Source organism: Cucurbita pepo, chromosome 4 (assembly GCF_057944985.1).
Source record: "Cucurbita pepo subsp. pepo isolate OVF chromosome 4, ASM5794498v1, whole genome shotgun sequence".
Lineage (NCBI taxonomy): Eukaryota > Viridiplantae > Streptophyta > Magnoliopsida > Cucurbitales > Cucurbitaceae > Cucurbita > Cucurbita pepo.
In genome coordinates, this window is record NC_141801.1 from 9,250,435 (window position 1) to 9,263,385 (window position 12,951).

The 12,951-nt window shown below is 40.4% G+C and overlaps 1 protein-coding gene across 1 annotated transcript; it reads left to right on the forward strand.

Moving 5' to 3' along the window:
- Window positions 1–2,304: 2,304 nt before the first annotated feature.
- LOC111793045 (transcription factor LHW) lies at window positions 2,305–9,103 on the forward strand. Its single transcript, XM_023674734.2, has 10 exons — window positions 2,305–3,073; window positions 3,354–3,551; window positions 3,634–3,715; window positions 3,838–3,879; window positions 3,970–4,029; window positions 5,199–6,905; window positions 6,980–7,081; window positions 7,209–7,349; window positions 7,449–7,574; window positions 8,510–9,103. The coding sequence occupies exons 1-10, from the start codon at window positions 2,979–2,981 to the stop codon at window positions 8,687–8,689; spliced, it is 2,733 nt and encodes a 910-aa protein (XP_023530502.2). The 5' UTR covers window positions 2,305–2,978; the 3' UTR covers window positions 8,690–9,103.
- The last annotated feature ends 3,848 nt before the right edge of the window (window positions 9,104–12,951 follow it).

A 12,951-nucleotide genomic window follows, 5' to 3' on the forward strand; every position in this document is an offset into this window, starting at 1 on the left:
GTCGTTGTTATTTCTCTCTTGCTTGCTTATACAATGTCTCTTTCAAAAATCTCTCTCTGCCCTCGTTTTCTAAAACCTTCTCTTAAAACCGAGGCCAGAGGCTCGAACATACGTCGCTTGGCCGTAGGCGATGCAAGGACGAGTTGGAAAGTGAGTGTCGTACAATCGCAAGTCCGCTGCCATCAAAAGTACGATTGTGACACTCAGCGTGCATCCAGTTCTATCAACAATAAAGTATAAAACGGGTTTCTTAAATGAGCTTGAAATTCCATTATCGTTCGGTCGAATATCTCTACTAAATTTAGTGCACTTCGAAAGTTGTGATATTGTCGCTTAAATAAGTGAATTTTATTAAATTAAAAAATTAATAATAAATGCCTTAAAAACAAAATATTTTAAATTTAATTTCAATTTTTGACATAATTTTTTTAAAAAAGTACAAAGGAAAATAATAAAATATATAATATGAAAAGGAGAGCTAAGATTAGGTTAAAATATAGGTGCAACATGAACATACTTGATTAGGGTCTAGGCACACAATTTTTAATATATATATAATATATATATAGATTCTTATTAAAATATCTTTTATTTTTCGTGTTTGATTATTTGATTACGATTTATTTTATTTGTTGTATAAATACGTACATATTTGAAGTTACGTGGAGTAGATTAAGTATGACCGCAAAGCGTCGACTGTAACAACCGTGATGTTGTCGCATAACAAAAATACAGAAAGAATAAAAGTCAAAGATCACAAGTTATGTCCTCCATCACGATCTCGAATGAAACTATCCTTAAAATCGTGTGCCGGTGCTACTATGATGATAGTTAAGAGTTATCGAGACGAATGTTATGTATGAAAGTACTCTATATTGCACCATATCACTGAACTACTATTTTTTACCTTGTGGAACTCCATGCATATAATGTGACCATATCAGTCACGATTCTTTTGCTTTCCTTTCATTTCAGCTACATTTGACTGCATAAACGTACACATGTTCAAAGTCAGGTTTACGGAGCGTGAAAGCGATGCTTGGTTAGTAGATCTATGTGCATGTGCATGAGTTGGGTGTATGGATGTACTGCACATCAACCCATGTCGAGAATGTAAAGTAGAGCTCAAGGACAGTCATATCTTAGGTCCCACTAGCTATGTGTTTTTCTCTTTCAACGATGGCATGTAGTAACCGGAAAATTTTAAAAATTTGAAGAAATAAATAATATAATATAATATATTTATGGTTAGGCAAATGTAATTATGTTTGGTTAAGAAACCCAAAACACCATTCATTCACTTTATAGGGAGAGGAGTGGAATTTATGGGCTCAAAACAAAGGTATGGCTATAAAATAAAATAAATCCAATTATATCCGCTCTAAAATTAAGCAATTCTACGATACGTTACATCCTAGCACGGGACATGAAAGCTTTCTTTATCAACATTCGCACGTGTTTCATTCTCTATCGGGAATAACTTATCTGCTTTAACCCATTACGTCTTACATTCTCTATGAAATAACTCAAACTCACCGCTCGCAGAACGTATCTGCTTTAACCCATTACGTCTTACAGTTTTAAAACGTGTTTACTAGGAAGATGTTTTCGTACCGAGAGCTAGTATCTCACACTATCATTTTAGAATCTCAACTAAATAAAAATAGAATTAATAAAATAATGAAAGGGGAATATTTTACTTAAAATGCACAAAGAAGGAATATGATTGGTGACACGTGTCATTTTTCGGTTGCCCCGTTGGTTTTTCCTCGAAAGCAATAAAGTAAACAAAGTAAGGTTGCATGATAAAAAAAAAAAAAAGAAAAAAAAAAAGAAAAAAGTTTTTTTTAGGGGAGGGGACATAAAGGGTAATTAAACTGAAAAGGTAAGGGCAATCTGGTATCTGACGTCACCGCGACAGCAACACGCACTACATCACAGCCCAACCATACCCCACCACCTGTCCACACAACGACAATTACCACTCCCTCCACCTCTTCGATACCGACAAATTTATATATTTTTTCCCATTATCTAATTTATAATTTTAGTTTTTTAATTTTTTGTAATATATTTTTGACTATTTTTTAATTATTTATTTAGTTAATCTATTTGGTGTTTATAGAAAATGTAAAAAAAAAAAAAAAAAAAAAAAAGCGACAATTTTGAGAGGTTAAAATTGTAATTTTAACACAAAATAATAAAAAAAAGCCGTAGTGGTACTTTATGTAAATAATGGGATGTCTGAGGCTATTTTGGGAAACTCACATTTTCTCCTTGTCTTCTTTTTATGGCGGACATCACCGGAGCTGCTGCGCTTTTCTCGCAGAGAGTGATTACGAGAGAAAATTTGCAGAGGCGAAGTGAAAGAGAAAGAAGAAAGAAGAACAGAACATACCCACTTCCATATCCTTAAACAAATCCCATTTTCATCTCATTTCACTGAAAAAGAACCCATCAGGACTCACTCACTCTCCGATTCACAAACGGGCTTCCCCTGTTCTTCTCGGAGTTTGATTCCCACTTCATTTTTCCGTCTCTGGAGCTCAGAAATGGAGCAGATCATGGCAGTCTACAAGATTCAGACCTGTGGGATAGTGTAGGTTTTTCAGCAGAAACCGGTTTTCGCTGGTTCTGCTCTGTTTCACTTTCATTACACCCTTTTCTCCCTTTCTCTCAAGCTTTCGGCTCGCCGGAGCATGGCTTGCCGTAGAAAAATTGTGGGAAATCTTGACCCAGAAAGGAAAAGAAGTGGTGGTTTGAGAACGAAGCAGGCGGGGAGAGGATCGTGCCGGGGAAGTTAGAAATTACGAATGAAAAAATCGAAAATAGCTTGGGAAATGTTCTGTCTCTCCGGCGCTTGACCATTTTAACTTCTTGGTATCTACTGTTTCGTGCATGTTTCTATCGGATTTGGAAGAAATTTTCAAAGCTTTGAAGATAACAAAAGATTGGGTTCGAGCTCTGTTTTTGTAGCTATGGGGTTTCTTCTTAAAGAGACACTCAAAGCTCTTTGTGGTTCGAATCAATGGTCTTATGCTGTGTTCTGGAAGATCGGCTGCCAAAACCCCAAGTAAGATTCATTCTCTTCAACCCCATGAAATCCCATCTTTCCCTTTTAAGAATGATGGGATCTGGGTTCGTCAATCCCTAAAAGTGGGATGTTCATTAATTAGCTTTGGATTTATGTTTCTTTCATAGCTTTGGAAGTAGAATGGTAATTAACTAGCTAGATCCACATGATTGGTTGAAGCAGACTGTTAGATATCTGTTCTTGTTCGGTTGTCACTGACTGAAGCATCATTTTCTCTTGTTCTTCTATGAATTGATAGCCAATTATTTTGGAGTTGCAGGCTTCTGATATGGGAAGAATGCCATTACCAGCTCTTGCCCAGCTTTGAGTCTTCTGGTAATGGGAGTTCCAAATTATTACCCCTTGAGGACTGGGAAGGATGTTCATCCATGCAACAGGCGAATCAAGTGGAGGGCAAACTTTTTTCACTAATGAAACAAATGATGTGTAGTAAACAGATCAGTCTAGTAGGTGAAGGGTAAGAAGCTTGCAGATCTCAGTTACTTTTTCTTTCAGTTCTAGTTTTATATGAACATGGTATGCACATTTGTCGTTTTCAGGATTGTCGGGCGAGCTGCGTTTACGGGAAACCATCAGTGGATTCTGTCGAGCGATTCTACAAGAGATGCCTATCCACCAGAGGTATGTATTCATTGTCTTGCTGCATCATTTGCTGTTGATGAAGTCATTGGAATCATGCAGAAATGGGATTCTTGGCGATTTCTTGTTTTTGAGGTTTTGATTGTTTTGGTATGTGTTTCCAGGTTCTTAATGAGTTGCATCAACAATTTCTTGCTGGGATGCAGGTTTGATCATTTTGTTACATTATCCTTTCCCTGTGAATGAAACTGTTTCCTCTAGTAGTTCTATGAACAGCTTTTGTGTCTTGTTTGCAGACCATTGCTGTTATTCCTGTTCTTCCTCATGGAGTGGTGCAACTGGGCTCGTTCTTTGCTGTGAGTACCTTTACCAATGCGCATGTTACCAAATTTTATGTACATGGTTCTAATAGTTTGAGAATTTATGTGTAATGGCCCGAGCCTACTCCTAGAAGATCTTGTCCTCTTTTGAGTTTTCCCTTTTGGGCTTCTCCTCAAGGGTTTTAAAACGCGTCGGCTAAGGAAAGGTTTCTACACCTTGTATAAAGAATGTTTCGTTCTCCTCCCCAACCAATGTGGGATCTCACAATCCACCGCCCTTCGGGGTCCAGCCTCCTCACTGACACTCGTTCCCTTTTCCAATCATTGTAGGACCCCCCAATCCACCTCCTTCGGGGCCTAGCGTCCTTGCTGGCACACTACCTTGTGTCCACCCCCTTCAAGGCTCAGCCTCCTTGTTGACACACCGCCTTGTGTCCACCCCCTTCGAGGCTCAGCCTCCTCACTGGCACACCGCCTTATGTCCACCCCTTTTGGGGCTCATGGCACACCGTCTCGTGTCCACCTCCTTCGGGGCTCAGTGTCCTCGTTGGCACACTGCCTCGTGTCCACTCCCTTCGGGGTCTAGCGTCCTTGCTGGCACACTGCCTCATGTCCACCCCCTTCGAGGCTCAACCTCCTAGCTGACACACCGCTTTGTGTCCACCCCCTTCGAGGCTCAGCCTCCTCGCTGGCACACTGCCTTATGTCCACCCCTTTTGGGGCTCATGGCACACCGTCTAGTGTGCACCCCCTTCGGGGCTCAGTGTCCTCGTTGGCACACTGCCTCGTGTCCACCCCCTTCGGGGCTCAGCATCCTCCCTAGCACACCGCCTCGTGTCCACCTCCTTCGGGGCTCAACCTCCTTGTTGGCACACCGCCTCGTGTCCACCTCCTTCGGGGCTTAGCCTCCTCATTGGCACATTGCCCGGTGTCTGGCTCTGATACCATTTATAACGGCCTAAGCCCACCATTAGCAGATATTGTCCTCTATGGGCCATTTGGACTTCCCCTCAAAGTTTTTAAAACGCGTATGCTAGAGAGAGGTTTCCACACCCTTATAAAGAATGCTTCGTTCTCCTCCCAACCGATGTAGGATCTCACATTATCAGTCTTTTTTATTACATCTCGTATTAGCTTAATGTTTGTGTGTTTTACTCATCATATTTCCAAGTTCCTTTACTGATTTGCTCTAATTGCTCCTTCAGATCATGGAGAACTTGATGTTTATAAACAAAGTGAAGAGTTTGATACTGCATTTAGGATCTGTACCTGGTGCTCTTCTTTCTGAGAATTATAATGGAAAAGATCCAGTTGAGAAAATAGGTGTGCCTGTGACTTTAGGAATGGCTGGACGTACAGACCCTTCTCAAAGTTGCAGTGTGATTAAACCCTTGTTGGTGAATGAGAATTGCAACCTGCAAAACAACTCATTGCTACCTTCTACGTCTGGTCCGCCTTCTAATTTTCTGTTACGAGAGAATTGGCCTAATCATCTTGCTGCTTCTTCAACACCACAAAATCCATACTCGACCCAAGCTTTCGCCGTGTCTCATCAAAATCTCAGTCTGCCAAACGTTACTCAAGTGATGAAGTCAAATCTCCCTTCAAGCGACAATTTGGAGTATGGACGTGCTCGAGCTGAAGTGATTCTCCCAAATCCCGAGGCACGGATGAACCAGCAGGCTTCTTCTACTTCTTTTTATAGCTCCCAACATGGTGTCATTCCATCATCTGCTGGCCATAGCAGCCTGAAACTAGTTGGAAATCCGAATCGTTCTGCTGTTTATGTTCAGCAAGGTGCTTATAACTGCTTAAATCCATCAAATAGTTGTAACTTGTCTCAACTGGTGGCACATGAAAATAGTTCTCTGACCACCAATCATCCGTTAGTCGAAAGCAGACGGTCCAACGAAAAGAAAAATAGTTCTTCAAAGCCATTTTCAGTTTGTAATGACCGCCGAGCAACTGAGAAAAGTGTATATGGAGTTGAGCAAGCTGGAATAGAGGTACAAAATGCTCTCAAATCCAAGACTGAGGAGGTTTCTAAATCGGGTCGGGTAGATCGTTCAGTTACAACCGAGCGACTGTCACTCGAGAAGCTAGCTCCATCAGAGTCAAATAGAGATAATGATTTATTCGAAGCGCTTAATACTACATGGACTCAACTAGAGACTGCCATGTCCTTGAATGAGTACATGCCTTGTCTTGCTAATGAGTACTCAAGCCATTTTATTAGTGGATTTGAGAGCCCAAAACTCCCACAAATTAAGAACAAACAAACATGTTCTTTACCTTCTTCAGGTGATGACTTGTTTGATATTCTAGGTGTGGAGTATAAGAATAAATTACTCACTGGCAACTGGAATGAAGACAGGAAGAACTCTGATGCATCTCAGATAATGAACGCGCTCGAGGCTGGATCAAGTTCAAACGTCTCGTCTATGTGTGAAAAGATATCAAAATCTGGAATCAATCCCATGACAGCCTCTGACCATCTCTTGGATGCTGTAGTATCCAGAGGCCACTCTGCAGATGATAGCACTTCTTGTAGGACGACATTGACTAAAATCAGTAGCTCCTCTGGTCCGAGTAGCTCGGTTTATGGACAGCCAAATGCATCCAATCTCATGCAGGGGGGAGTTTTTGGCGTCCCCAAGTCCTTAGATATGGCAAATTGCTCTCAAAGTTCTTCAGTATATGGATCTCAAATCAGTTCATGGGTTGAACCAGGCGATAACTTGAAGCGTGACAGTAGTGTGTCGACAGCCTATTCTAAGAGGCCTGATGAAGTTAACAAATCGAGTCGTAAAAGGCTTAAACCTGGAGAGAATCCTAGACCGAGGCCGAAAGATCGCCAGATGATACAAGATCGTGTAAAGGAGTTGCGGGAGATCGTGCCAAATGGAGCAAAAGTAAATCCTTTTACATATATATATCTGTGATTCTAATGAACTGTCACTAATTTTGTGTCAATTTCTTTCAACAGTGTAGCATAGATGCATTACTTGAAAAAACCATCAAGCATATGCTTTTCCTGCAAAGTGTTACAAAGCATGCTGATAAGTTGAAACAGACCGGAGAGTCGAAGGTATCGGTATTGTTAACCGTTCTCTTATCGCCCGATATTATATTTTGTTTCTCTATGGAAATATTTTGACAGTTTTTTAGTGAAGAGTGTTGAGAGCTTGTAATCATGGTTGAGAGTTTTGTTACAGATCACGAGCAAAGAAGGCGGACTCTTTCTTAAAGACAACTTTGAGGGTGGGGCGACGTGGGCGTTTGAGGTTGGTTCGCAAACTATGGTTTGTCCTATCATAGTCGAGGATTTGAATCCGCCACGTCAGATGCTTGTGGAGGTAGGCCTTCCATTTGAACTATATATAATGTTGAAGCTCTCCAGTTAGTTTGTAATTTGTATGGTTTATATTGACATGTTCATGTTGTTTTTGTGGCAGATGCTTTGTGAGGAGAGGGGTTTCTTTTTGGAAATAGCTGATTTGATCCGTGGAATGGGATTGACCATACTGAAGGGAGTGATGGAGACACGAGATGACAAGATATGGGCGCGGTTTGCTGTCGAGGTATGTCAAGAACATGGTATTGGTGTTGTAGTAGTTGTGAAGTAATCCTCTGGGAGGTCCCATATCGGTTGGAGAGGGGAACGAAGCATTCCTTATAAGGGTGTGGAAACCTCTCTCCAGTAGACGCGTTTTAAAACCGTGAGGCTGATGGCGATACGTAACGGGCCAAAGCAAACAATATTTGCTAGTAATGGGCTTGGGTTGTTACAAATAGTATTAGTCCAAACAACGGGCGGGGTGCTAGCGAGGACATTGGGCCCCAAGGGGGGTGGATTGTGAGGTCCTACATCGGTTGGAGAGGGAACGAAACATTCCTTATAAGGGTGTGGAAATCTCTCCCTAGTAGACACGTTTTAAAACCGTGAGGCTAACGGCGATACGTAACGGGCCAAAACAAACAATATCTTTTAGTAGTGGGCTTGGGTTGTTACAAATAGCATCAGTCCTAGCGAGGACGCTGGGCCCCAAGGGGGGTGGATTGTGAGGTCCTACATCGGTTGGAGAAGGTAACGAAACATTCCTTATAAGGGTGTGGAAACCTCTCCCTAGTAGACATGTTTTTAAATCGTGAGGTTGACGGCGATACATAACGGGCCAAAGGAGACAATATCTGCTAGTAGTGGGCTTGGACTGTTACAAATGGTATCATATTTGACATCGGGCGGTGTGCCATCGAGGACGCTAGGCCTGAAGGGAGGTGGATTGTGAGGTCCCATATCGGTTGGAGAGGGGAACGAAGCATTCCTTACAAGAGTGTAGAAACTTCTCTCTAGTAGACGCGTTTTAAAACTGTAAGACTACTAGCGATACGTAACGGATTAAAGCAGTCAATATCTGTTAACAATTTTTTACTAAAGGGAGAGAACATGATTGTGTATATAGACAGCTAAAATCTTTAGTCAAAATAACTGAGCCAATTTGCTTTACTTTTACAGGCTAACAGGGACGTGACTCGAATGGAGATATTCATGTCGCTCGTTCACCTGTTAGAGCAGACGCTTAAAGGCAACGTGTCGATGGCAAACGCGATAGATAACAGCCATATTATCGTCCACAACTCCTTCCCCCAGTCGACCCCAATCGCTGCAACTGGCAGGCCTGGTAGCTTGCAGTGAGCAGCTTGCTGCCTGCCCTTCAAGTTCTCGTGGGGACGTTGAGAGTGAGCGGCGATATCGCTCGCTATGACTAACATGTTTCCAGTGTTCCAAGGTCTGTGGTTGTTCTAACCTTTTGGCTTGATCTATCACTCAACAGTTATTAAATCATAGTTGTAATTTGGCACTGAACTCAGTATTAGAAGGGAAGATTTGTTTAGTTTATTTTAGGAGTGTGTTATTTTCTCCATGAATGTATAATTGTTTTGATCAAATTGGGGCTGCTGTTCGCTCTTTCAAGCCATCTAGTAGGGGTAGAGTATTAGTCCTTTTATCCACTTGAAATGTTAATTGTAAAAGGTCATAAATTATGTTGTGGTTGAAACTTAGTAACGTGGGTTAAGCAACCGAGTTACGAGACATTTTTTTATAAAAGTATGGAAACCTCTCTCTAGTGGATACGTTTGAAGACCGTGAGACTGACGGCGATATGTAATGGGTTAAAGCGGATAATATCTGTTAATGATGACTAGGAGCTGTTACGAGAGACTAGCGACCAATATTTTATTAAATGCATGTAGTTAATCAACATGATCTAACAGGACATTCAATTTACTAGTACAAAAAAGCGTTTGAATATGACATGATATAGTTTACAAATAGTTGACACAAAATGACAAAGGGTTCATGTAAAGCGTAAATATGGGAGACCAAGACACAGATTTATTTTGTTCCTATAGCCTCGGCTTGACCGTTCCATCTAGACTTCATCTGAAAAGATTAAAATATCATGGATGAGTATAAAAATACTTAGTAAGTAGGTTACTTTCATGGTAGCTGAAGGAAGCAGGGTGACATCTAAGGGTGCGATCACGATGAGTGGCGTGAATGTCGTAGGAGTTGAGTCCGAAGATTCAAGGGAGCACTGGAACAACTCGCTGGTTACTAAAGGAAGCAGGGTGACTTTCATGGGTGCGACCACGATTAATGATTGTGAATGTCGTAGGACTGGAGTTAGAAGATTTAAGGGAACATTAGAACAACTCGCTGGTTGCTAAAGGAAGCAGGGTGACTTCCATGGGTGTGACCACGATTAGTGGCTATGAATGTCGTAGGAGTAGACTCAGAAGACTTAAGGGAGCGCTGAAACAACTCAAAACTTTTAGCTTTAGAGACTACATTTGTAAAACAGGGGAAGGAGTGAGAGTCATTTGAGCAGTAGAAAAAGTTGAAAAATCGGTGCCGAGTCTACCAAGAAACCAGTGCACCTTATCAATATCCTCGACAGGTCTGTCAATGACATAAAGTTGGTCATATATTGTTTTGAAGGTACGGGCATACTCAACAACAAGTTTGGTGTCGCATTTTATTAGCTGCAAGTCATCCTTGAGTCTCAGTGAACGTAGTCTGCAACGTGAACCAAACGTTAGAGAAGTCGTTGATCAGTTGCTTTCGACGCAAAATATTTGGTGTTGAGTGCTGGAGAGGTTTGTGATGAAATAGAGTTCCATCAACGTAGCCTAGCATGTCTGGACTCTCGAGGAAAGGGAGCAGTTGACTTTTCCAAAGAAGATAACTGGAAGAAGAAAGTTTGATGGTGTTCATACGTGTGAGGCTAAATATTCCCAATCATACAAGATATTAGCTTATAATAAAAGGTCGAATATGATACCTATGATAAATCATAATTGAAGGCTAAATATCCTTAATATATATCAACAACCATTTCTACGCTACCCATCATCCATACACTATTTTTGTCTGTATTACTAAAAGTAAGTTATTTTGTGCACATCACGACATGTGCGTTCTTTGGATGAGTATCGATGCGACTCCTTAGACATTGCTTACATTTTGGTGCTACCTTGGCTGAATGGTGTCGTATGCATCAATTTCTTTGACTTCAAATAGGCTCGTTCGAATTTTATGTTTCGAGCTCCAACTTGAACTTGATTCGATGACGATTAGACTCTACAATCCAACAACAAAAAAGAAGATTCTCACAGTAAAATATTTGAAGATGGAAAAGACATAAAGTAAAATTAGATTAACCATGTTCATGCTTTACAGTCACATAGATTGTTCCAAAATGAATTACATGAGGACATAAAATCATCTGTCAAAGTAGAGGTACATATTCAATCCAAATATATCAACATATTCTACTTCCAATGCCCTATCCATTGCTAACACTACATGCACCTCTCATCTCAATTTCAAACTAACCTAAGCTTCATTCTTTATTTTTATCTTTTGATATCTTTTGAAGCGATTTTGAACCGTTACATAATTAAGGCTACTTGCATTACGTTCTCGACATTTCAACAATAATATGATATACGTGTAAAAACTTTAGTAGGAAGGCAAGCGTGAGAAATTTTACCAGCCAACTGTTATATTTTACTGAATTCTCAAATTTTATAGGGTGTAAACTAGAGGAGAAGTTTTATTCTTCTTCGTTTTACGATATCAAACTTCAAAATTTTTATTCCCACTCGTTCCTTCTTGGCCTTTGCCTAAATCAACTAGTAAGAGTGTTTGTAGGTTAGGTTGAGATATTTTTAGACCCAACTCAACCCAACTATGAATTTTTTGGGTTAGACTGGTTCGGGTTATCCAGGTCATTTATTCAACCCCACCCTACCCATACGATTGTACAAACATTATTAAGTTGGGTTGATCAGATTTTTTAACACTTCTATCGACGAGTCTTTTTAAAAACTAATTTGGGCATGCATTGAGCGTTGGTGAATCGAGAATAAAGAGAGATTTATGCCAATGAATTTGGGGTAGATATTACATTATGCAATGAAAAAAAAAAGAATCAAAATAGATATTTGATATCGTAAAGAATAAACAGATCAACCCTGATAAGCATGGAGACACTTGAAGGAAGTGACATTGTGATGCAGAAAAGTAAGAATGGTTTAGAACAAAATCAAGAGATGTGAAAGTTTTAGAACATTTGAATGATGGGGTTTCCATTCAATGGTTTAGATTGCCAAAGATTAAATAGGGAAAATCTTTATAGTTGAGTTGTTTGTATCAACATGACATAGACCGACTAGGATCGTCACCAAAGTTATGCTACCGTCGTTTTAGAACTCCGAGAAAAGCCTACCCGGATTATATATGTATACATACACAATAAAATGTAATGTAGATTGGAGAGACCTAAACCTATTCAAAATTGGGTCATCCAGCTTGTGTCTGTTCGTGTGAGATCCCATATCGGTTGGAGAGAGGAACAGAGTATTGCTTATAAGGGTGTGGAAACCTCTCCACGCGTTTTAAAACTGTGAGGCTAACAGTGATACGTAATGGGCCAAAGCGTATCTGCTAGCGGTGAGCTTGAGCTCTTACAAATGGTACTAGAGTCAGACACTGGACGGTGTGCCAGTGAGGACGCTAGGTGTCACAATCGTCTTTTCAAGCATGACCGTGGCACTGGGCCCTCAAGAGAGTGGATTGTGAGATTCCACATCGGTTGGAGAGAGGAATGAAGCATTGCGCTTATAAGGGTGTGGAAACCTCTCCATAACAGACGCATTTTGAAATTGTGAGGCTAATGTCGATACGTAACAAGCCAAAGCGTATATGCTAGCGGTGGACTTGAGGTATTATAAATGGTATCAGAATCAGACACTGAGCAGTGCGTAAGTGAGAACGCTAGGCTCTCAAGGGAGTGAATTGTAAGATCTCATATCGGTTGGAGAAGGGAACGAAAGCATTGCTTACAAGGGTGTGGAAACCTCTCCCTAACAGACGCACTTTAAAACCATGAGACTGACGACAATACGTAACGAACTAAAGTGAACTAGCAGTGGGTTTAGACTGTTAGAGTCCGAAATATTGAACAATACTTATTAGAGGTGAACTTAGGCTATTACCGTCCGAAATATGATCATCCGATCATCTAGCATGTAACGTACATGTCTTTGAATGTGGGACAAACATTGTTAATTAGGTATGCATTTGAGATTTAAAAGAAATTTGACATCGAGGTGTAGAGCCATAATAAGAACAAGTTTAGCCAACAGTCAAAATCTGGTCGAGAATGTTTCCTCGTACTTCTCTTCAACATGTTCCTAAGAAGTTTTGTTTTAATATAATCTTATATGAAGAAATATATAGGACAAAGTACAAAAGTGGAATATATTGTTAATACATACCAAAACATTGCTTCATAATTCATAAACTGAGTACTCTTTGTAGCAAAAAAAAAAACATTGTTGCAGTGAAGCTCTTCCCTTTCTTATATAAAAAGTAATTCCAGAGCTTCA